General features: G+C 51.9%; 1 protein-coding gene across 3 annotated transcripts in view; it reads left to right on the forward strand.

Moving 5' to 3' along the window:
• Window positions 1-24582, forward strand: part of NUDCD3 (NudC domain containing 3) — a 79540-nt gene that overhangs the window by 54350 nt on the left and 608 nt on the right. Inside the window, exons 3-6 of one of the 3 annotated variants that reach the window (XM_057731347.1) lie at window positions 192-324; window positions 9038-9181; window positions 19761-19949; window positions 20724-23359. In XM_057731347.1, coding sequence (XP_057587330.1) covers window positions 192-324; window positions 9038-9181; window positions 19761-19949; window positions 20724-20837 — 580 coding nt within the window. In that variant the 3' untranslated portion in view covers window positions 20838-23359. The other 2 variants (XM_057731348.1, XM_057731349.1) reach the window with 2 other exon arrangements.

A 24582-nucleotide genomic window follows, 5' to 3' on the forward strand; every position in this document is an offset into this window, starting at 1 on the left:
CTTCCCAGGAGGCCTGAGTTGGGGGGTCAGAAAGGAAATTGCCCAGAGAGAGAGGGAACTTTAGAAGCAAAACCAAGTGAGATTAGCTGAAAGTTCTCGCAACCTAGAGACAGTATGTACCGGGGTACCCTGTGGCCCTCCTGCCCTGCATGTGGGCCTGGGCTGTCATCTTACTTCTTGTTCTTTCTCAGGAGGCAGGAGCAGTTCCAGAGAAACCCTGACAGCTACAATGGTGCTGTGCGTGAGAACTACACCTGGTCCCAGGACTACACCGACCTGGAGCTCAAGGTGCCAGTGCCCAAGCATGTGGTGAAAGGCAAGCAGGTAACCTCTGGGGTTCTTCCTGCTTCTCTGCTTCTTTCCTTGGGGTGTAGGCTTCAGACTGTTTGCTGCGCTGGAGCTGGTCTCCCCACTTAGCCACCAGCATGACAGCTTCTTTTCTTCAGTCACAAGCATGCCACCCCCCATGCTTTTTAACCATGTCAAGAATGAGACCCAGCTCAGCCCCCTATGTGAATAGCACCTGAGCTTTTTTTTTTTTTTCTTCTTCTTTTTTTCTTTTTTTTGGCACACGGGCTTAGTTGCTCCGCGGCATGTGGGATCTTCCTGGAGCTGGCATCGAACCCGTGACCTCTGCATTGGCAGGCAGACTCTCAACCACTGCGCCACCTAGGAAGCCCTGAGCTTTTTTTTTAATGACAGTATTCTCATATCATTTATTGCCTTTAGTCTCTGCAAAAGCACTACAGAGTAGGCAAGCCAGTTGTTGTTATACCCATTTCACAGATGGAGGAAGTGGAGTCCCAAGAGGCAAAGCAAAGAACCACAAGTTCTGTAGTGGCAAGTGGACTTCCAGTCCTGTGCTCTGCAGAATTGTAACAGTTGATTTCTACATCTTAATGAGCTTGAGCGAGTAGAAATTTAATCTTTTAGTGGCAGAGAGATGTTTACCCGGGGACCTTGCTGAGAATAACATTATTGTAGCTTGCTATAAATAGATAGGCCTCACTTTAAAGAAGAAACTCTCATATGGTATGTGAAATGGGACATTGTTACTATAATCCATAATATAAAAAATTTCAGTATATGCCAGAAACTCTTTCCTTATTTCAGCCCTCATGAGAAACTACAAACCTGCACAGTAAGTAGTATCTCATGTTTTATAAATGAGGAATTGAGGCTGAGAGAAGTTACTTGGTTATCCAGGTTGACATGGAAGAGTCACTGTGTGTCTCCCTCACTCTTGCTATGCTGGGGACAGTGAGCACTGCCCGAATGTTTTTGAAGGAGTGAATGGCTGAATGAGTACAGTGGTAAAGCCATGGTTTGATTCAAATGTGTCTGCTTCTACAGCTCATACTGTTTCCCCTGTGTCCCACTGCTCACTTTATAAAGAGAAGTAACTGCTGGCTTCTTTAAAAGAGAAGGTCCCAGAGCACGTAAAACAGAAGTTGAGCTTCATGTACATTTTGGAAAAATGGCCACCATGTAAAGTGGCTCCTGCTGGTCTGGATACACGTGCAGATCCAGGCTCTAGGCAGTGAGTGAGCCCCTCCAAGCCTCTTCTCTCCCCTACCCACTGCCCGGGTTCTGAGGCCCCTGCTGGTTCCTCCCTGGTTCCCCAGGCTCTACCTGAAACAAGCCTGCCCTGTGCAGGATTCCGGGTGGGGCCAGGGAAGCCTCTAGAAGACTGCGACTTCCTGCCAGTGTCAGATGAACACAGTTCATTCTGCAGGATGGAAGAGAAGAGCGGGACAGGAGCCTCTGAGCCTTCACGGCTCCACGTGCGTGTGCGGCAGGGAGTTGTGGGGATAGCGTCGTCTGCAACAGCACTGTCTGCTTGTTCCTCTCTTTCTCCCTTTCCCACCCCATCCCAGGAAATCTCACCAGGGCTCAGTGACCTCTGGCTCGATGGACTTTAGGATCTGGGTCAGACCAGGTAACTAGGGGTCATCCCCACGGAGTCCTACTTTCTATGACCATGTACCCTCTGATTGTGGTAGGTCATAGCAGGTGCAGGCTGACCTTCCTTGTCAGAGTAATTTGTCCAGTGTCCTTTAGAGTTTTAGTGGGTCAGGTATTGATTTTCATTTTGTTTTTTGGTAGCATTGCCTTGTATGTAGGCGAATAAATTATGAAGTGTTGGTTACTGTACTTCGTTTCTTGGCTAAAAGTGTTACAGCTTCCTGGTCTAGTGTCTGTCTTCTGACTTCTCCATGAAGTTCAAGAGCTTTCTTTGGAAGAACTTGTGTTAAAGCCCAACCTAAAACTAGTTATTTTGGGGACTTCAGTGGTTAGGATCCCTTGCTTTCACTGCCGATGATGCGGATGCAATCCCTGGTCAGGGAACTAAGATCCTACAAGTCCCAAGGTGCAGCCAAAAAACCCCAAAAAACAAAAAACACCCAGAAGTCTCTTTCTTTGACTTATGAGACCCAGGTGACCTGACATCTCTTGCTGAACTTCCCACAGCTATCCAGGAAACCTTTCCATTGAAAATGGCGTCTCAGATGTGCACAACGGGTCATTGGGGTGTCAGTCTCATGATTCTCTGCCATGAGCAGTGTGTTGTGAGGGGCTTGTCCTTCATCTCAGCGCCCTAAGGGACAGATGTTGTGCCTCAGTCAGATCCGTGCCTCTCAGATCAACTTGTCATGACCTCTAGGACAGAATGACCTCGCTTTCGCTGAGGATAGCCCTGGGTTTTGCTCATTTCTGCATTAGACATTTACCGAGCACGTGATGATCCCCAAGACTCGGACAAGATTGCTGCTCTGGAGCTGACCTGCATGGTGCTCAGGTAGTGACAGCAGGTGCGCCAGCACAGTTCCAGAGAGTGGCAGGTGCTGCGTGGAGCATAAACAGGCTGGAGGTGTGTTCCCTGTGAGGCATTTATCTAGTGTCGGCACTTTGTGACACCTGCTGATTTAATTTACACTAGTCTCCTACGTGGTTTAATTTTTTTTTTTTCTCCTTCAACAGTATTTTTTCCTCATGTCATTAAAAAAAATTTATGTATAATTGGCATACAATATTAGTTTCAGGTGTACACTATAATAGTTTTATATCTGTGTATACTGTGAAATGATCACCACAGTAAGTCTAACATCCTCACCATAATTACAGAACTGTGTGTGTGTGTGTGTGTGTGTGTGTGTGTGTGTGTGTGTGATGAGAAATTTTAAGATTTACTCTCTTAGCAACTTTCAAATTCCATGTCACTGTTATACTGCAGCCTTCTTTTAAAAATTCATGATCTCTCTAGTTCTTAGTGATCTAAGAGTTTTAGTCATGCCTCACTTAAAACTTGGAAATAAGTTTATTTTGTATCTCTTGGCTTTTGCTGGCCTAAGGGTGTTTTCTGAGTTGCCATTTTCTTTCTGGACTGGCTCCTTTCCAGCTGTTCCCTGTGGTACCTGTCACAGCTACCTGTCAGCAGTGTTTATTTTGGGTTTTTGTCTGTGGCACCGACCATCATGATGGCAGCTGTGATTGTAGCGGCTCAGCTGATGAAGTCACAGTTGTTCTGGGTTTGTAGGTAGCTCTGTGTGTGAGGGGCCAGGGGTGTTGGGGTAACGGGTAGATGTGGGAGGCTCTGAGGGCTAATGGAGGGGGTCCTGGGCCCCCCCTTCTTCAGCTGTAGCTTGATGCTTGAGGCCTCAAAACATTGCCTGTCCTTTACTCCTTGGTGGTTTTTTTTCTGTAAAAAATGGATTTGCCTCTCAAGTGTAGTGGGGGACAGGTAAATGCATGTGCGTAAGGCTTTATGTTCAAGCATTCTTATTTTACATGCAGCCATTTTTTGTTTTTGTTGTTTTTATCATTTTGCTGGTGAATCTAAAGGAAAACTTCTCAAAATGAAGCTTTGGTTTCATTCATTCGTGAAATGCAATTAGGTCTTTGCTTCATCACCTCTGCTCTTTGTTCTGTCCTCTCTGCATAGGGAAAGCAGCCGACTTCCCCATGCTTTCCTCAGCGTAGCTGTGGGGTAGGGAGAAGGAACTCTGACTAGGACGTAGATGTTTGTGTGATCACTGATGTCAGCTGGGGCTGGTTATAAACCTAGCATTTCATTGAATCAGGATTTTAATGCTGCAAAATTGAACTCCAGAGATTTTTAGTCTAACCTCTCATTTTGCCCATGAGAAAGCTCTCCGGGAGACATAAACCGCTAAGGTCCCACACTGTCTGGTGAGGTGGTGGTGGAGCGGAGCATAGGGCCCGGCTCCCACCCCTACCGTGTTCAATCAGTCGTCTTTTGAGTGGAAAATGTCACGATATTGTTGCACACAGTCATGACTGGATGACTTTGAATGACGAGTGAATTAATTTCCTTCTCAATATTCTCTTTCCTCTTGGAGATTGTGCGTGGTCTTTACTGACTGATGAGGTCCTGCTGGCTGGTGGGCTCACGGCTCTGCTGCATGCCATCTCTAGCCTCACCCTGGGAACCTTCCAGAACAGCACCAAAGCCCCTGGGCATGTCTTGTATAGTGATGCTGTGCCCCAGAGCCTGATTCAGCTGTTGAAATTTGTGCTAAAAAGCTCTATAACACAGTGTTCCCTTCTTAGAAGGTGTTTAGAAAAAATGTATAAAGACTATTATAGGAAACTTCCACGACAGAAAAGGCTAATAGGCTGCCTTTATCTATTAAAATTTTGTTGTTGTTTGAATGCATAGGACATTACCTGTTCAAAAGAATAAAAATGTACAATGAAGAGTTTCTCTCCTGCCCCTGTCCTTTTATCCTATACCAGTCCCCACCCCAACCTCAGAAATCAGGGTACTAGTTTCTGGGATCTTTTGGCAGATGTTTTCTATGCAAATATTGGCAAATATGAATAGATACCATCACGGCCCCACCTTCAGCACAGATGATACGCTCCCATTCTCTGTGTTGGCCCCAGCAGGGCAGCTCTGGTCTCTTGTGTTTGATGCCATGCCCCCCCTGGGCCTCAGCTGTGCCTACCAGCCAGGGTGGCTGCCCAGGAAACTGTCGGGGAACCTAGGATTTTCCATGTCATCTGGCTCAGGCTGTAGGACCCTGAGGGTGCAAGTGCCCTGAGCCCACCACCCCTTACACTCAGGGCTCCAGTCTCTGTTTTTACTCCTGTCAAGCTATTTTGGAGGTCCTTACTTCATTTTCACTACATCCCTTTGGGTCAGGAGTTTTTTGTTTTTCTGGAGTTTATTGCTGTCTTTCTTTTTTTCTTGTCAAAAATAGTACACTTTCATCGTAATCTCAGAATTACCCACTCTCACTAGTAATTGTCTAGAAATCACTTCCCGAGGACCCTCTCACCTCTGACTCCTATCAGGACTGATTATTCTCTAGTTCTGTTGTATAGCTTGCATCCTGGAACTTCTTTTCACTAAAGTTCTAGATTAAATTGACTGTGTTTTAGATCCTTGTTGGATCTTCCTCTTTTTTTTTTCCCTAGTTTTTTTGAGGTGTAATTGACATAACATTGTATTAGTTTCAGGCTTACAACATAATTATTTGGGATGTGTATATATAGCAAAATGATTACCACAGTAAGTTTAATTAACATTCAGCACCTCACATAGTTAAAATTTTTTTCTTGTGATAAGAACTTTTAAGTTCCACTTTCTTAACAACTTTCAAATGCACAGCTTAGTATTGTTAATTATAGTTACCATGCTGCACATTAGATCCCCAGAACTTACTAGTCTTATAAGTGGGAGTTTGTACGTTTGTGCCTTTTGACACCTCCCGCCCCCCGATCTTCCTCTGTTTTAGTTTTCGTCCTCATTTTGTGGTATAGCCTCAAGTAACTTTCTCAGAATGATGTGTAGTAATAAATACAGTGTTCTTGTATATCTTAAAATGCATTTGTTTTAATCTTTCACTTATTTTGTGGTTTGAGTTTATATAGAATTATAACTTTAAAAAATATTCGCCCCTAGAAGGGGGGGGGGGTGTTGGGGTGGGATGAATTGGGAGATTGGGATTGCCATATATACATTACTAATAAGAAAAAAAAAATCAAATTGTACACTTTAAATATATGCAGTTTATTGTATGTCAATTGTATCTCAGTAAAAGTTCTTAAAAAAGAAAAATTAAATTAAAAAAAAAATTCTCCCATAACAACATTGAAGTCATTGTTCTCTTGTTTTCTTACATCCACTCTTACTGATTCTAGAAGTCTCTTCCATTCCGGTTCTTTGTGAGTAAACTTTTTGCCTCCTCTTTGGAACTTTTAGGACCTTATTTTAAATACTCAGTGGTGTGAAATGTCATGAGTTTGTGTAACTCATCTTTCATTTATTCTGTTCAGCCCTCAGTGGATCCTTTCAATCTGAAGACATGTTTTTCTTAAGCTCTGGAAAGTTGTCTTGTTGCGTTATAGTTTCTGGAATGCCAAACTGATGGCCTGATTTGGTTTCCAGCTCTACCTTGATTTCTTTGACTTTATCTTCCAGCCTTTCTATTGAAAATTTTATTTTCATTCTTTTTTCTGTGTTTGTTTTGCTTAGTTCTATTTTCATATTTTATTCTGGTTCTATACATATAGTATCTTCTCAGATCTCTCTTGAGGATATAAATTGGGAATATTTTAGGATTCCCTTTTTTCCTCATTAGCTCTATAATCTTTAGTTTTTTTTTTTTAACCTAAGTCTGTCTTTGTGTGCTGCTGTTATTTCTCATAGGATGCAATCCTTAGTTCCCTTTAAGTTTTTTTTTTAATTTATTTATTTTATTTTTAATTTATTGACTGCATTGGGTCTTCTGCTGCTGCACGTGGGCTTTCTGTAGTTACAGAGAGGAGGAGCTACTCTTCATTGCGATGCGTGGGGCTTCTCATTGCAGGGTCTTCTCCTGTTGCCGAGCACGAGCTCTAGGTGCACAGGCTTTAGTTGCTCCATGGCATGTGGGATCTTCCTGGACCAGGGCTCGAACCTGTGTCCCCTGCATTGGCACACAGATTCTTAACCACTGTGCCACCAAGGAAGCCCTGTAAGTTTTTTTATTTTAAAAATAGAGCTTCCCCAGTCTTTTGAGTGTGGGATGATATTGATGGTTTTCTACTTTACGTGTCTGAGATCTGTTCCTCCCATTGCTGCTCACAGCTGAGGGGTTGACTGGTTGGCTTTGCTTTACAGTGTGCTGGGCTGGGTGTCCACCCAGTGCCCTCGGACTGGTGGCCAGGTTTTCTGGAGCAGGGCCCCCTGTTGCTCCTTAGCACACAGTGGGTTCCTGCACCTTCTGATGGGGCTTCCTCTGGCACCACCGCTCTGTGGACTGACTCAGCTTCTCCGCCTCCACACTCCATAGCTGCTGCCTGCCAGTCAGAAGCCCCACGCGACCGTGCTTGTCCCTGCTCTGTGGTGTCTGTCCCCACACGCCTCTCCTTCCTCTCCATAGAGTTGTTGAAAACTCATCTGTCCTGGCCTCTCACTTCTTCCCTGAGTTGTCTAGGGTTTTTCTGTGTGTGCTTTTGTTCCTGTCATCTCTGTGGGTCATGGAGTTAGGAGATGACCACCTGTTCCCAGAGTGATGTCTTGAACTGGAGCTCCTGAAAGCATCTCCTGTCTGCTTTCCCCTTGGTGCTTGGGCACATCCCCTTTGTGCAAGAAACAAGCGTTGTGAGACGCTTGCCTAGATTCGGAAATTATCCTCTTCTGTAAAACTGGCTGGAGGATTTTATTTGTTAAAGTGAGCTTGCTTCTGGGAGCCCAGGACTGATGGAGCCATCGAGTTCATGGTCAGGGACACCCGATTTGGCCGGCGACTGTCTGGTTCTGTCCAGGAGTGTGCCGGGCTGCTGTTGGGCAGCTGGGAGTGAAGTGAGTTGTGCCTGTGCCTTAGCAGAACCAGCCAAGTAAGTGGTAAATTCTCCCAGAAGTTGGGTGCAAGTGGAGCTTGAGGCTCACAGGACACCCCTGGGGCCTGCATGTGGACGCAGTGTGTACAGGCATCTGTCTCCTTCCCATCACTTATTTGTGGTCATTTATAAAACAAGTAGGTTATAGTATCAGATTCCATCGACAAGTGTCAACTCCAGTTTGAAAATTCTGTGACATTGAGGGTTTCTTTACAAGTGCTTTCTAAGCATTTAATAAGCACTTAGCTAGTGACATGGGACGTTCATCTCCAAACTGTTTTGACTCCTTGATTGACCCCACACACTCATGAGAAAAACCTAAGTTCTCCCTTCCAGCCTCTGTTCATGTAATGCGTACATTGTGCAAATACTATTTAGATTTTTACATTATAAAACACACAGAATTTAGAATTTAAAAGAAATGGGGGGGGGGGGGCGACCCAGAGTTCTGTTTTCTTTCCTCTACCATTTACTGATCTGCTGAGGGTCCTGGGGTCCACATGCTTGGGATCCTGCGGGCCGGGGTGCACATGCATGAAGTAAAGCCCCCAGTGCAGCACCTCCAGCGCAGTTGCGGAGGCAGACGTGTGAGAGCAGGGAGAGGGCGTTTCCAGCAAATGAGGAGATGGGAGAACAAAGACAAAATATAAAACCAGAGAACCTGGCCTCACCCTCCTGGGTGAAAGCAGAGCTGTGGCCTCAGACGGCACAGCATCTCCTGGAGGAAGTGGAGCCAGGCATGCGACTGCACCCCCCCCCCCCCCATATTCTCCAGGGTGGGGCTTCTGCCAATGCCAGACAGCAAGGTGGGCATGGGGACGGTGGTGGGGGGGGCGCACACCTCCTGGGGAACGGGCCCTGCTTGCCCTCTGCCCAGGGAGTTGGCCTTCCCTCACTGGAGTAGAGATTTTGGTGGGAAACCAGAGGTTCTCACAGAGCGCCCCATGTTACTGTTATGCATATGGAAGGTGATGACGCACAGGCTGCTTCAGGGGCAAACTGGCTGGTGTGGGTGGTTGGTATGGTTTCCTTCGTGCAGAGGGCCTGGTGACCCTCAGGACGATTTTCCATCTTGTTCTCCAAAGTATATGGTCAGGTGCCCTGGAAGCCACCATCCCCTCCCGTTTTGGAGCACACAGGTCACCACCTTCCCAGCACGAGATGATTCTCTTCCGCTCTGTTCCAGGTCTCCGTGGCCCTCAGCAGCAGCTCCATCCGGGTGGCCGTGCTGGAGGAAAATGGGGAACGCGTTCTCATGGAAGGGAAGTTCACCCACAAGATCAACACTGAGAGCTCTCTCTGGAGCCTCGAACCCGGGAAGTGCGTTTTGGTAAGTGTTGGCCATGGTGCCATGAGGGTGTTGATTTCTGCTGCCTGCGGAGTTTCCTTGGTGTTTTCCGCACAGCTTGGAGGGCACCTTTGTGGGCCTCAGCTGACTGTCACTGCTGCATCTACAGCCTCAGCCCCTTGTGGTCCCAAGCTTGGCTCCTTGAGGTGGGGCCCGTGTCAACAGGAAACTCAGGGGCACTTGAGTGCAGCTATTCTCGCTGCTTTCTGTCCTGCCCATGCATACACCATGTGCAGTGACCACAGAAGAGGTCCTGGCAGGGCATCCTCCCCGGAGTGCAGCTGTGCTCACCCTGGATGTGTCCCCTCAGTTCCAGAGGCTTCTGCTCTTCAGGGATCCAGTTACATCTTAGGCAGAACCAAATAAGTTAAAAATTAAAAGGCAGATCACTTTCATGAATGCAAGTCTGGAGGACGCAGAGTTGATGGATTCAGACAGGTGTATTTGATAAAGTGGGTCTCAAGGGTTAAGCTCGCCAAGGGTGCAGGGTCCTCACGAAGGGGTACGTGCTCCAGTTTCTAGATTCTTTGATGGCTCCATCCTCCCTCGTCAGAGCTTACACCTGCTCAGCAGGCAGCACGCAGGGAAGCTTCATACAGCGAAGGGAGACTCTATATATTTGGGTTCTTTCCCTCCTGCTGGGGTGCTTAACCAGGATATAAAAGAGGTAAGATGAAAAGAAAAATACTAAGTCTTTGGACAGAAAAAACCTCAGAATTTTATATAGACATGTTCTTTATGTGTGCAAAGTGTGCAGTGTCACCGCGGTCCACTTCTCTGTGGGAGTAGGTGCTGATGGGCCTGCCTGCTTGGTCCTGACTGACAAGGCCCATGGGGCTCTGTTCTGGCTGCTCTCAGCTCGTGGACACACAGACCCGTTGGAACGGAGAGGATTCCATCAGTGCTGGGTGGCTGCAGGTCTCGGCATGCCTGGCACCCCCAAGTGCACACAGGCCCCTCTGCGTGACAGGGACGCCTGGTGGCAAAGTGCCAGCGAAGTCTGCCTGAGTCTTGTTTAAACCTTGCTCTGTTGCACCTCCCCTGCCCTTCTGAGGTTTGTACTTCTCACCAGAAGCGTGCAACAGTCAGAGTGATGTCCCCCCTTATTGCCCTGGGCTTCAGTCCCTCGTCCCTTCACACCCCTGCCCCCAAGTGCCGTTTCCCACACTAGGGCTGCATGTTCTTATCGCCAGTTCTTTCCATTTCCAAAATGCCTTTATGGTCATGGCCTCAACTGCACTTCACATGGTTGCGGGAGATAGAAAGCTAGGGTCTCATTATCCCTCTGCCTCCTGAGGTCACACAAGTGGCCAGCGGGACCCAGCGGCTGGCAGCCTGCCCTCTCCAGGCGCTGCTGTGATGGCTTAGGTGGTCGCGGGGAGCGTGGACCGGTGATCCAGGGGGCCCTGTTGTCCATGGACGCCGGGCCTCACACCTCCTGCATGGGGTTGATGGACCGTCCAGAGCTGTGCCATATAGAGCTTGTCCGGCTGGGCGCCTGGTTATGCTGTGCTCCCTCTGAGGGGCGCTTCTGCTGTCTTCAGCCCTGCAAACGCGAGTTCCTGCCTGGGACTGACCTTGTTGCTGGAGCCTGAAGGTTCACAGCCACTGTTTACACGCCACTGGTCTGTCTTGGTTGTAATCAGGGAACTGAGGATTCCCCCTACTTGACGCTACTTCTGTGGAAATGTGGCTGTTACCAGGTGGCTCACTGTTAGGATTTTTGTTGCTAGAGGTGATGCTGACGTCTTCATGCCTGCCGGAGCCATGTTTTGCGTGTTTTGTACAACTTGTGTCTGAATATGGACAGTGCTTGTGGCCAGGGCATTAACTCCTTGTAATTGTGGCCTCTGTCTATTGAGTACACTTCAGGCCTGGCTCTGGTAATGCTCTTTCATGTCTGCAAGCCTGTTTCACAGATCAGTATGCTGATGCTCAGAGAGGGTGAAGAGTTTGCTCAGGGTGGAGCCAGACCTCACATCCCAAGGCCTCCCATTCCCTCCGTCTCTAACTTTCAGCCGAAAGGTGCCCAGGAGCGGGCAGGCTGGGCGGGGAGAGCTGGCAGCAATGTGGTGTAGCTTGTGACCAGCGGCCCCAAGCCAGCAGGGAGACTGGTGCATCACCTTCTCTGTCGACCTTGCTGAGACGGCCTGGGTGGCCGGTCATGTGCCCAGGCCCCGTGGTCACCCCGGGTCCTCCTCTGGTCCAAGAGGAGGTTTGTGCCCTGGCTGCCTTTTAGATTTCCAGTTTGCTTTTGCCAAGTACCTGCTGCTTGAGGAGTTACAGAGAAGCAGAACCGGCTGCGGTCTGAGGTGCACCTGTCACTGCCCATGAGCGTGCCGTCTGGCTGTTCTGCTCCTGCTAACCCTGTGGGGTCCATGTAGAAACCTTTCTCAGAATCGCAGGTGCTACGCTGGTTCTTTTCTGAGGTTCCTTAGAGTGGCTTTCATCACCTTAGAGATGGCATCACATTTCTAATGCTGCTCCACCACTTGTGGAAAAAGAAGAGGACTTGCTTAGAGCATCATACCCTCTCCTGGAGCTTTCCTGTCAGCACAGCCCCCTGCACACCTGGTGTACACCTTCTCATGAGATGCGGGGCTCCTGCCTGTCTCCGCCTTCCTCCTGATATTGGCCTCAGGTATAGCCAGTGTCAGGGAGCTGTGGGGACGCTGCTTCTTGTGGAGCTGAGGTGTGGTGTGTTCTCAGTGTAATTATTTATTTATGGGAGACATTGAGGGCCATGTATCTGAGATGATATTGTAGCTCAGTGAGCACGTTGCTTTGATGTGTGAAGACCTTGGTGCATTTGCTGCCAGGAACAAGGGCCGCTGCCTCGAGCCTCTGGCAGGTCACCAGGGCTGCTTTGTGCCTCAGCCCCACTCACTGGCCGCCTTTAGCCTCACCGGACGTCTGTTCCTCCATCGGAAAGTGAGGCTCAGAGCCTGGGTTGGTCTGTCCCCAGACGTTTGTTGGTTGCTTATCACTGAGTGCCAGACCCTGTCCTGGGCGCTGGGGTGATTGAGGAAGGTAGTCCAGGGCCCACTCCCAAAGGGCCCCCAGATGTCCTTGCCAGACCCTGGAACCTGCAAATAGGTCCTTATTTGGAGATATGTCCTTGGCAGATGTGATAGAGTTAAGGATCTTGCGATGACGAGATCGGCCTGGATTATCCAGATGGGCCCTAAATCCAGTGACAGGTGTCCTTACAGACACAGAGTGAAGTGAAGACAAGGCAAGGTCCCTTGGAAGCTCCGGAGGGAGTGCTGCGCTGCGACACCTTGATGTTGGACCTTCCAGCCTCCAGACGGAGAGATTAACTGTCTTGTTTGGAGTCCACAGTGTGTGGCGCTTTGCTGCAGCTGCCCCAGGACACTTGCACAGGCCTCATGTGGCATGATCTCTGTGGGACAAAGAGATGCACTTGGGACAAAGGGGTCACCCCAGGGATGCCTGTCACCTTGCTAGCATCTGTGGTCCGAGTCCTGACCTCCCAAGCAGACCGATGCAGACGTGCCCCTTGATTCCCAGCCATGCTGCCTCCTTGCCAGAGCAGGGATCCACATCAGACACGCCCGGGCAGGCTTTCAGAGCAGGCAGGGGTGGCAGCTAAAACCGGATGACAGTTCTTGCCTCCCTCCCTCCCACACTCGAGAATGTTAAACGAGGCTTCTTGATTCTCAAGCAAGCTCCTTTCTTGGTTACGGAGACGTGAAATCAGGGCCTCCCCGGTGCCTCGTTGTGTCCCAGAACCCGCTTTGGCTCACTGTCCTGGTTCCTCCCTGCAGGTGGGGCTGATGGCCCTGCCGTGGGCACCTGTAGGCCAGGGCCTCGAGCCGGCCATGCTCCATGGCCTCAGTATTCAGAGCCATACCTGAGGCGAAGCCAGTCCACACGCTGACACGATCCGTACTCAAGTCTTTTAGTCAGTGCAGTAGCTGCAGAGTGTTCACAGACCTTTATCTACTTGCTCTAAAGCTCAGGCTACTGTGTGTGCCTGGTGCTTGAACCTGTGAATGTTTTTATACAAGCTGTGTCCCCAGTATTTAGATTATATATTTAGATTATTTCTTTAAATTACAGTTCTCAAAAGTGGAGTTACAGGCTGACTGTAGTCCTTGGCCATTGCCGTGGGCTCTTCTCAGAAGGACGTCGGATTTCTGTGGCGTCACCAGATCCCTGCGTGCCCTGGCACTGGGCTTGTTAATTTTAACTTACCTTTGCTGACTTATCTGCATTTCTCCCATTTGTTCCTTTCCGTTTTCTAGTGAGGGTATGTGTTTCTCTGTGAAGTGGTTCACCCTCTTTGTTTCGTCGCTGGTGGCCACTGGCCCCTTTCCTGGCCCTGAGGGGCCATAATTCAGCTTAAAATACAGGTTGAATTATGTTAGTATTTTAGCAAGAGCCCAAAGCCTGCAAATTAGTCCAGGGAATGAAATGTAAGTGCTTGGCCTTTGGTGTTCATGTTTCCCAGGACCCGTCGTGTTTCTCAAGGTGGTCACATTTTTGGCATCATCACCGATCCCCGTGTCCCCGTCGGGAAGAGCTAAGGCCGGGTGTTGAGATGTAGGTGGTCTGAGGCAGCATGTTCTGGCAGTGTTCTGGAGAGGTCACCCAGTGAACAGAAGGGACGTGCCAAGCAGAACCAGGAGACCATGCTCCCAGTGGATAGAGCTTGCATCCCCTCCATCCCACATGGGGGGAGAGTGGAGACGCAGCTCGGCATTGTGTGGTCACCTGCCTACCAGCCGCACTCACACCATGGCCGGGTTCTGTCTGGCCCTGTGGTACTTTAATGTTTAAGCTAAAAACAACTGTTGATGACATTGAAAACCAGGAGATTCCCCACAACAGTGCTGCCTCTGGCGAAGCCCCGAGAGGTCAGTGATCCTGCCAGGGGCCACGTCCTCCCCGCAGAAGTGCCTGGAGCTGAGCAGGCCCCCTGCTGACTCTCCCTGTCCTCTGTCCTTGTTCCAAGGCGCCCCTCTGAAGCACCATCCCACAACTTTCACATACATCTCCATGGCCCAAACTTGATCCCACGTACGGGCAGCTGCAAGGAGCCGTCTTCCTCACTGGGTACTCTGCCTCCCTGAATAGAAACAGGGTTCTGTGACGAAGGAGGGGGAGGGAGATGCGTGTCGATGAGTCATCAGCACAGATTGGGGTGCTGAGGTAAGCTCATCCACATGGAGTTGGAAGTTTCTCTGAGGACGTTTTGGGAAAACTGTTCAACCAGCACTCTGGGGGTTCCCCTGAGAAACTGATTCTTGGTCTGGGACTGGGTTGCTAAAAGGAACCTGGAGGAAGGCCAAGGAATGAGGGTGTGTTATCAGGTCACAGCAGCTGCCCCCGACCAGCCAAGCCAGGGCACTGTGAGCGCTGCATGATCGGGGCAGGAATGAGCGAGCCATTGAGGTGCTGGCACCCAGGAGCTGGTGGAGATGACGGAGCGGGGAGTGGCTCCATCACAGTCTCCTGCCGTTGTGGGGGAGATGGGGTCAGCAAGGAACCCCCAGTGGATGGGGCCAGTGACGTCTGTGCCTGCAGGTGGGACGTCCCAGGAGGGGTGCACTGTCACCTGTGCAGGGTTCTGCTGGGGCCATGTCCCTGAGTTTCACCAGGAGGAAGCACCAGACAAACCCCAAATGAAGAGTGGTCTTTAACAACAAAAGACAAAGGCAGTGGAATGTTCCAGATGAAAGGGGACAGGCCCACTAAGATGTAGTCAGGACCCTGGACTGGATCCTGTGCCAGAGGGAAGCTGAGCTGAAGTTATTATAGTAAAGAACTTTCATATCTTCAGGAAGGAGACACTCACTGAAGTTTTAGGGGTAAAGGGCCAAGCTGATGCCAAAAAAATATCATGGAATTTACCACATGTTATACAGAAACTTGCACACATAGAGTGAGAGTGTGTGTGCAGACACATACGTGATAAGGAAAAGCGGTAGCATGTTAACAGTGGGTAAATCTAGGAAAAGGGTGTATGGGTATTCTTTGAGTTGAATAATTGTAGTAACTTTTAAGTTTGAAATTATTCCAAATAAAATATTTTAAGAAATGAGATGGCAAATAAGCCCATGAAAAGATGCTCAACGTTGTCAGTCATGAGGGAAATAACCAATTAAAACCATGGTGACACATCACTTCACACTTATTTGATTGGCTCCTGGAAAGAATCAGCCGTGGCAGTGCTGGCGACAGTGTGGTGCCCCCGGAGCTCCCCTGCACTGCGGACGGGAAGGCCAAGCCATGCAGCTGGTTCGGAAAGCAGCATGACAATTTTTTATTTTTATTTTATTTTTTATTTTTTTTATTTTTTGGGGGGTACACCAGGTTCAATCATCTGTTTTTATACACATATCCCCATCTTCCCTCCCTTCCTTGACTCCCCCCCCCCAAGTCCCCCCCACCCTCCCCGCCCCAGTCCTCAAAGGCATCTTCCATCCTCGAGTTGGGCTCCCTTTGTTATACAGCAACTTCCCACTGACTATTTTACAGTTGGTAGTATATATATGTCTGTGCTACTCTCTCGCTTCGTCTCAGTTTCCCCTTCACCCCCCGCCCCCTCCCATACCTCGAGTTCTCCAGTCCATTCTCTGTATCTGCATCCTTGTTCTTGTCACTGAGTTCATCAGTACCATTTTTAGATTCCGTATATGTGAGTTAGCATACAATATTTGTCCTTCTCTTTCTGACTTACTTCACTCTGTATGACAGATTGTAGTTCTATCCACCTCATTACATATAGCTCCATCTCACCCCTTTTTATAGCTGAGTAATATTCCATTGTATATATATGCCACATCTTCTGTATCCATTCATTTGTTAATGGGCATTTAGGTTGCTTCCATGTCCTGGCTATTGTAAATAGTGCTGCAATAAACATGATGGAACAAGTTTCTTTTGGGATTATGGTTTTCTTTGGGTATATGGCCAGGAGTGGGATGACTGGATCATATGGTAGTTCTATTTGTAGTTTTTTAAGGAACCTCCAAATTGTTTTCCATAGTGGCAGTACCAACTGACAGTCCCACCAACAGTGCAGGAGAGTTCCTTTTTCTCCACACCCTCTCCAACATTTGTGGTTTCCAGACTTTGTGATGATGGCCATTCTGACTGGTGTGAGGTGATACCTCATTGTGGCTTTGACTTGCATTTCTCTGATGATTAGTGATGTTGAGCATCTTTTCATGTGTTTGTTGGCCATCTGTATGAGCATGACAATTTTTATAAAGCTGTGCGTGCACTTACCGTGGGACCCAGCAGCCCCACTGCTGGGTACCTACGAAGGGGAAAGGAGACCATGCGTTCACACACAGCCCTGCAGGCAGCCTGGTAGGTGACTGCTAAACCCTGGGAATGCCCACCTGTCCACCCACAGGTGCCTTGGCCTGTGTCAGGGGGTGACCTTCCATGTGTGCGCAGTGAGGCTGAATGCCAGACCACTGTGCTAAGAGAAGAGCAGACCAACAGGAGACCAACGAGATGGCAAAGCAGGTGTCAGGGCTGAGGGAATCACTGTTGAAGGGAACTGGGAGCTTTGGGGTGTGGCTTGATAGCAGTGGTGGCTACGTGGCTGCAATTGTCAAAACTCATAGGACGTACCCTCAGAAGAGTGAATTTTACTATGTGCCAGCTTACGCCTCCACAAACCAGATTTTAAAAAAAGACAAAATGTTAAAAAATCAAAACCAATTGTTAAACCATCAGACTACTTTATCAAAGATGTTATTTTTAGATCTGAATCTCCATTCCAAGAACATTTCACCCATGTCCTCTTGATGCTGCACTCCGTATCATTCAACCTTTTCCACAAGGAATGAAGTTCTGACCCACATGAATGGACCGTGAGGACATCGTGCTGAGTGAAAGAAGCCAGGTGCTAGGCACATAGCCTGTGGGTCCATTTTTTGGAAATGTCCAGAACAGACAAATAAATGATTTGTTGCCAGGGCTGTGGGAGGGCAAGCATCAGGACAGAGTGGAGAGTGACTGCTCAAGGGCACGGGTCCTCCTTTTGTGGTGACAAGAATGTTCTGGAACTAGATAGAGCTGGTAGTAGCACAGCCTCTTGTGAATGTGCTAAACGCATTGACTTGTTCACCTTAGAATGATATTATGTTCATGTGAATTACACCTCAAATTATTTTTAAGGTGGTGCTAGGCTCATCTTGATGTCTGTTGTGTCTGCAGAGGGCCCGTGCGGACTTGTTCTGTGGACACAAGAGGCACGGGCAGCGAGGCCCACCAGGCCCCTTGTTTTCAGGGTCAGCCCCGTCGTGCCCCCGAGCTGTCGTGCCCCCGAGCTGGGTCAGGCCTGGCCGTGTGTGTGGACCTGGCTGGGACACCCCGTGTGTGGTTTGTGTGGGAAGGACAAGCAGCAGAGCCCCAAAGTGGGGTTTGGGCTGATCCCCCCCATAGTGCTGTCGGTGGGCTGTTGGCCAGAGCATGGCTGTGCTCTGCCTGGAGCGCTGGCTGATGCAGGTGAGGTGCTGAATTCCAGGTAGGGGTAACTATGTATTTTACAGGGCTTGTAAGTACTAGTCATACATGCTAGAGAGATCTCAGCAGTGATAATGACTGATGAAGATACAAGTAAAATAAATCTAAGGGTCTATTCTCTCTAGAGATTTATAATTCTGTAAGTACAGTCATCTCTCAGTATCCTCAGGGGATTGGCTCCGGGACCCCCCCCGAGGATCCCAACATCTGAGGATGCTCTAGTCGCTTATGTAAACGGGGTAGTGTTTACATATAACCTATGCACATCTTCCTGTAGTGTACTTCACGACATCTCTAGATTACTTATAATACCTAATACAGTGTAAATGCTACGTAAACAGTTGCTGAAGTGCAGCAAGTTCAAATCTTGCTTTTTGAAACTTTCTGGAAAAATTTTTTTCCAAATATTTTTGATCTGGAGTTGGTTGAGTCAGTGGATGCAGAACCTGGGGATACAGAGGGCTGACTGTTCCTCAGAAGTCTGTCCTGGAATGGTAAGAAAAGAATGTATTTCCTCTTTGGAAGGTTTTTGTTGCAGTGGCGCCGAGATTTGCAGCTCTGTAAAGATGGGGCTCAGTGCTTGGCACTGGGGTCTCTGAGGGCCAGGTCAGGTCCATGCGTGCAAACAGAAGAGTATGGTTGGCGAGAAGCTGGCTGGACAGAGCATCTGAAAGCGGAAACTTCACCCTGAATGTAAACAGTGGGGTTGGCAGGGTAGAGGTCATTCATCTGATCAGGTGGGCAGGGGCTGCTCAGAACCCCTGCCGTCTCACCCCTGCCATCTTCATGCCCGTGTCCACCCAGTATAGTCGGAAGGTGGGGAGACTTGCTTTTGTAATGTGCTGAGATGCTGACATTCTTGCTGTGCTTGTGGTTTTCTGGAGGTTGTCTCCACTGTGTGACCTGCCCCATCAGTGCCCACGCCTCAGCTGCTCTCAGGGCCTGGGGCTGAGCTCTGCTGCGACCCTGCTGGACCTGGGCTCTGCAGGGACTCTCGGTGGACTCGGGCAGCAGGCTGGAGCTGGCAGCTCTGCTTCCCACAGCCCATGAGCCATGGGGCCGACTTCTTATGACCTGTGGGCACGCAGTGTCTTCACAGATGTCACAGCTCTTGGTCCACTTTGTCAGGATTGCCCATTGGCCAGTAAGCCTCTCCTCATGGCGCCCCTGTGAAGAAGAGCTGCTCTTGCAGCCAGCTTGCCATCTCTGTGTTACCTCCCTGCCCCCCTGGGCATGACTGGGGTTTCATCCTGTCCGAGTAGATGGGAGGGTGGGCAACCCGCCTGTCAGTTCTTGGCCAGTCGGTAAAGAGTTTCCCGATGAGCCCAGCCGCTGACTATGGGGAGGGGGTGTGGCCTTTGTGGTCCCTGGGATGCGTGTACTTGGCATCACCTTCAGGCAAAGCCCTGCTATTCTGCAGTCCCTGTCTCTGAGTTCTTGTTTCCCCCGACTCCCCCCACCCCTCCCTGGGCTGCGCTGTGAGGCTGGGTGGGAGGTGAATCAATCGCAGGGGTCGCAGGGCGATGGAGCCCCTCTTGCAGCCACCTGGCCAGGGGAGCCAGTGGGGCAAGGCTCCTGGGCATTGGTTGGGGGGTAGTCATTGTCAGGTTGAGTGCTTGGTCCCCCGGGTTCCAGGTCCCCCCAGCGGGCAGGAGACTGGGTGCTGCACTTGGAAGCGGTCCGCAGGAGGGAGGGGGATGAGCTAGCAGGGTCTGGCAGGTCGATGTTGAAAGCAGCTCCTGTTTGGGCTCAGGCTTCCCTTGGCAACTCCAGAGGCTGTGATGGGGGCTAGATGGTGGGCGGGGCGGCTCAGCGTGCTTGGCAGCATCCCCTCGGCTCAGAGTGGGCTGGAGTTCTGGGGGCTGAGTGGGTGGGGGTGCTGATGTCTGTGGGAATCACTGTCTTCTGAGAGGGCCTGGGGGACAAGGACCATAGGCACCACCCAGTCATAGTCATGGAGAGTGGACTCCTCAGGGCCCAGGGTCCGGACACCCGCCCTGGGTCCCCAGTCCACCTGCCCAGCCCTGACCATGTCTCTGCCCTCATGTGCCAGGTGAGCCTGAACAAGGTGGGCGAGTACTGGTGGAGTGCCATCCTGGAGGGCGAGGAGCAGATTGACATAGACAAGATCAACAAGGAGCGCTCCATGGCCACGGTGGACGAGGAGGAGCACGCCGTCCTGGACAGGCTCACTTTCGACTACCACCAGAAGCTGCAGGGCAAGCCGCAGAGCCACGAGCTGGTATGGGCCTCCCTGGGGCCGGAGCTGGGGTGGACAGGGCGTGCTGCTGTGGGGTCCTGACACAGGCAGCGCTGGCCTGGTCACCGCCTGGGACGGGGCGCCCCGCTGGCGGGGCCTAGAGATGCCCGTCCACGGGGTCCCGGTAGTATCGGGTGTTCCTGGCTCACCTGCTGGGGCCGTGCAGACAGATCCCTCCCCTCAGCCCCTCTAAGACCCTTAGCACAGGAAGGGCAGCCAGGCCCAGCCCTGCCTCGGGCTGGTGCGGGTTTGACCACAAAGGGCCAATAGGAAGAACGTCCTGCCAAGTCACTTCCAAACATCAGAGGCGTGAGAATTATGCGTGGCCGGCGGCCGTGGAGGGACAGGAGGCAGTTAGTGACTGAAGAGGAGGCTTGTGCCCGAGCCTGCAGCGGCAGAGAGGAGAATTAGTTACACGTGTGCCGTCTTCCTTCTGTTTTAATACTCCCAAGAGGGGCTATTTGCAGAAGAGATGGTTGCTTTTCTCAGGCTGTTTTTAGCTCCCAGTGTCCCACGTGAACAGCAGCAGGAGTTTGAGCCACATTGGTGGGAACAGGCCAAGTTGAAGTGCATGTCCAAGGAGAAGTGGGGGGTGTGGATTGCCGGGCACCACGGCCCGTCTCCAAGGTTTGGCTGCTGATGTGTCAAACACAAGGGCCCCGCTCCACCCTCGCAGCACACGCACACCAGTGCCATTCAGAGTCTCAGGTGTCCTGTCTGTCGGCCGGGGCCTCACTTTGTGGTTCCTGTGAACAGTGCTCGGGGCCAGTGGCCGCTGAGCGCCCCCCGCCCACTGCCTGCATGCCTGTCGGCCCGTCCCACCTTCGTTTCACTCAGACCTCGGATACGAACGGCCCACCTTGCTCCTGAGAGGGCCGAGAAGCCATGGAGGGGAGCACTTCGTGAGTGCTTACTGCATACAGGTTGGGTTAGGTTGGGTTGGGTTGGCTGGGTCACCGTCTCTGTTGCAGCACTCCTGAGAGGAGGGGTCGAGGTTTAGAGGTCACAGCACGTGCTCAAGGCCCCGCAGCTGGTCTGGCAGCAGGGCTGGGGTCTGAACCCTGAGCTGGTTCCAGGCTTGTCCATCATCCCTCCCTAAGGATCTGAATCATCTCTTGGTCTGGCTCTGTGACCCACCTGGGCTTGTGGCGCTGGAAGCCGGGACGACTGTTGACCGTTGGATCACAGGCATCTGCTGGTCTTGTCTGTGGAAAGTGGCCTCTGGCTGTAATTGCTGAGCTCGTGGGGCACAGCACGAAGAGTACAACCCACCTCTTTTCCCATTTAGGCAGCAGTTTGATCCAGTTATGCTGCATTTGCTTGTGGCCACTGGATGAAAGAGCAGTCTGAACCGTGGCCCAGTGGGAGGGGGCCTCGTGCAGCCATCGAAGGTGTGGGTGTCTCCGCCCCAAAGTGGGCAGGCACTTGGCCGTGAGGCCCAAGTAGGAAGCAGGAGGTCCCTGTTGATGAACTCAAGGATGGGGCCGGCCAATCAAGAAGCATCTGAAGAAGAATCCTGAAGATGCTGCAGTCTAATGGAAAGACCTCTGTGGTTTGAGTCGAAAGGGATTCCGGAAGGATTGCTGTGTGCCAGGCAGGGTGCTGACCATGAGAGGGTGTGAGTGCCTGGCTGAGTGCGACGTCCTGCGGAGACCTTCAGCGGACACAGGAGCCCACGGCTGGTGGTGCAGGTGGCAGGACTCGGGAGTGACCCCTCACCCAGCTGGCCTGCTCTTGGACAGCCAGGGGCATCCAGCTCGCTGTCCCTTACTGGGGCTAGTAAAGGACTGATACCTCAGGGCCATGGTAGTAGAGGTGCACCAGCACTGCTGTCTGGGACTCACCTGGGCTTAGCAGGGATTTGGGAAGGAACATTTGCAAACGGAGCCTGACCTCCCAGGCTTCCACAGGGACCTTCCTCAGCACACAGGACCTCGAAGGAAGCGCAGGGTCAGGGGCAGGTTCGGGACTGAGAGGAGAGCGAGATGAGCCGGCAGAGCTGCCGTGGCCTGGTGGTGAGGGAGCTGGACTTCGTGGTGCTGAAGCCACGGATAGTCTCTGTGGTCCCCAGAGGAAAGTGTCCCCAGGAGAAGAAGGAAATGGGGGCTGGAGAGTCAGCAGGACCAGCTGGTGGCTTCAGATGGGGGCCTGGGGAGGAAGGGCAGCTTAAGAAAGCAGGTGGTGGTGATGACAGGCCTGGGGCAGGACCAGCGCGGGGAGCGCGCCGAGGACCTTGTGGAGCTGGAGCGTGAGGGCCTGTCAGACCCTGCCGAGGCCGGTGTGCGGGGACTCCGCATGGGTCAGGGCTCAGAGGGGGTGGTGGGTAGGAGTTAGAGGAAGAGGGATGGGACACAGGAGGAGGCCTGGCCCAGCAGGGCTGCCAGGAAGCTTGTTGCTGGGGCGCCAGGCTGGTCACCCTGGGACTCTGCTGGCTCCAGGAGTCAGGCCGGGGGTGGGGGTGCTTGGGCCTCTCTGGTCCCTTCTCCCTGGGGACCAGCAGTGCCCACTCCTCCAGGTGTTCTTTCCAAGGTTCCTGGCGTGTGTCTTCGTTACTGAGTTGGGAGTAGTATCGATTAATCCCTAATATGCACTGTGTGTCTTTGACGTGTTTGCTGCTGCACCACTTAGGTTTAATAACAGGGAAAAGAAGGCCCCTGTCAGGAGGAGGGTCCTGCAGCCTCGTCAGATACCAGGAATTTTCCCCTCAGCTCAGTCTGTCAGCCTAGAGGCCAGAGGAGGGCATGGCTTTCTGGCCCTGCGGCAGTGAGTCTCTTCATTTTTCCTTATCAGAAGGAAGGGGAGATGGTTCCCAGCCCAGGGGGTCCCGGGGGGAAGGAGGGCCTGCAGCATGGGGAGGGGCCTCCCTCATGGGCACAGCGTCCTGCTGAGCCCTGGCCCAAGCCGCAGTGCTTGGCCTGCTGCCACTCCTGAAGGCTGGATGGTCCAGACTGGCCGCGTGCTGGCATACCTGGTCCAGCAGCTTTGACCCCAGGGGTCGGTGACTGCTGTGGGTCCGCAGCCAGACTTCCCGAGGTCTCTCCCTCTGCGTCAGAGCCTCAGTCATTCCCAGATTATCTGAGGGTGCAGGCCTTGAGGGAAAGGGGAGCAGAGACCCCCCCCTCTGTGCACCTCCGTTAGCCCTATGGGCTGTAGCCCTTAGGCCATTTGGAGTTTGGACAGATGTTTCTGGTGAGAAGGGAAAGCATCTGAACCAGGAGGATGGCTGGTGCTTCACTGGGGACAAGGTGGGGGTGGAATCCACATGTGGGGAGCGCAGTCTTGCGGAGGGTCTGCTGTCACCCCGGGCAGGTCCTCTTCCAGAGGAAGCCGAGCAGAGTCCTGCTCTAGGACATGCGGGCCTGGTGACTACAGTTAACCTCTCTATTTTCTGTTTGTAGAAAGTCCATGAGATGCTGAAGAAGGGGTGGGATGCTGAAGGCTCTCCCTTCCGAGGCCAGCGATTCGACCCGGCCATGTTCAACATTTCCCCGGGGGCTGTGCAGTTTTAATGACCGAAGGAAAGGAAGGCCTTGCCGGTGGGGAGGCAGGGCCTCGGCCGAGCCCCTCGGCTCCCTCCTGCCGGGGACTCGCTGTCTGGTTCACACTTGCCATCCTTTCTTTCAAGAGGGAACCCGGCTTCCACCCTGGCCCTGGATCTCCAGACTGTTCCAGAGCAGGGCAGGGGCTGCGCAGCCGGTGCCGGGCGGGTATTGGAGAGCAGGGGCTGTCCCAGCAGGTGCAGCTCCGGCCCTTGCCGGCCCGTCAGCCGCTCCCTCCCTCCCCTTGCTGCTCTCGCGCTCTCTGCTTGCTGTTCTCGCGCTTGGGGCGGGCGTGGGTGCTGCGTGGCTGGTGAAATGTGGTCGAGGATGTGCAGCCAGAGGGCCGAGCTCCTGGCCAGTTTGGGGAAACCTCAGCCTTGCCCTCTTTCTGGGTGTGTTCGTGTGTGGTCTTGCCCGTCTGCTTGTGTGTGTGCGCTGCCTGCCTCAGCCTTGTCGAGGAGCTGCAGAAACTGGGGTGCCAGTTGCTGGTTCTGGATGCGGGAAGAGTCTCTCATGGCCTCAGGCGCAGGCACAGCAGGCTCTCTGTGTCTTCTGCCCGGGCTGTCCTCCTCCCGCCTGCCCCTAGCACTTTCCTCTCTGGGGACCTGGTTCTTGTCAGAGTGAGCTTGGGCCAGGCACCCTCAGGAGACCCCGCGGTGTGTTGGCTGCCCCTGGTCCTTTCTTGGCTGAGGCCAGACTACGCCACACAGAATTCACGGTTCTGTTCCCACTGCTTTCCCAGGACCCAAAGCCCGTGCCGTTCACCAGGACCGTGGGGGTGCCTTTTTGGGCAGTTACCTTACAGGTCTCTGCACCCTGGAACCTGCCCTCGTAAGCTCTGTTCACTGCGCTGGGAGGCGAAGGAGCCCTGTCCAGGGAGCGTTCTTTCTGGAGACTTTCCCCTTCCACTGCATGGGTGGGAGCTGGTTCATCGCAGTCATTGGGGGCAGGTTTCTGGCTCACAGGGCCCTATAGACACATCCCTGGGTCCCTGGGAGGCATTTGTTTGCTCTGACGCTGTCACAGGAGGTGTGGACACCAGGTGGCTGGTGGGAGTGCCATCAAGGGGGGCACAG

Source organism: Hippopotamus amphibius, chromosome 4, assembly GCF_030028045.1.
Source record: "Hippopotamus amphibius kiboko isolate mHipAmp2 chromosome 4, mHipAmp2.hap2, whole genome shotgun sequence".
Lineage (NCBI taxonomy): Eukaryota > Metazoa > Chordata > Mammalia > Artiodactyla > Hippopotamidae > Hippopotamus > Hippopotamus amphibius.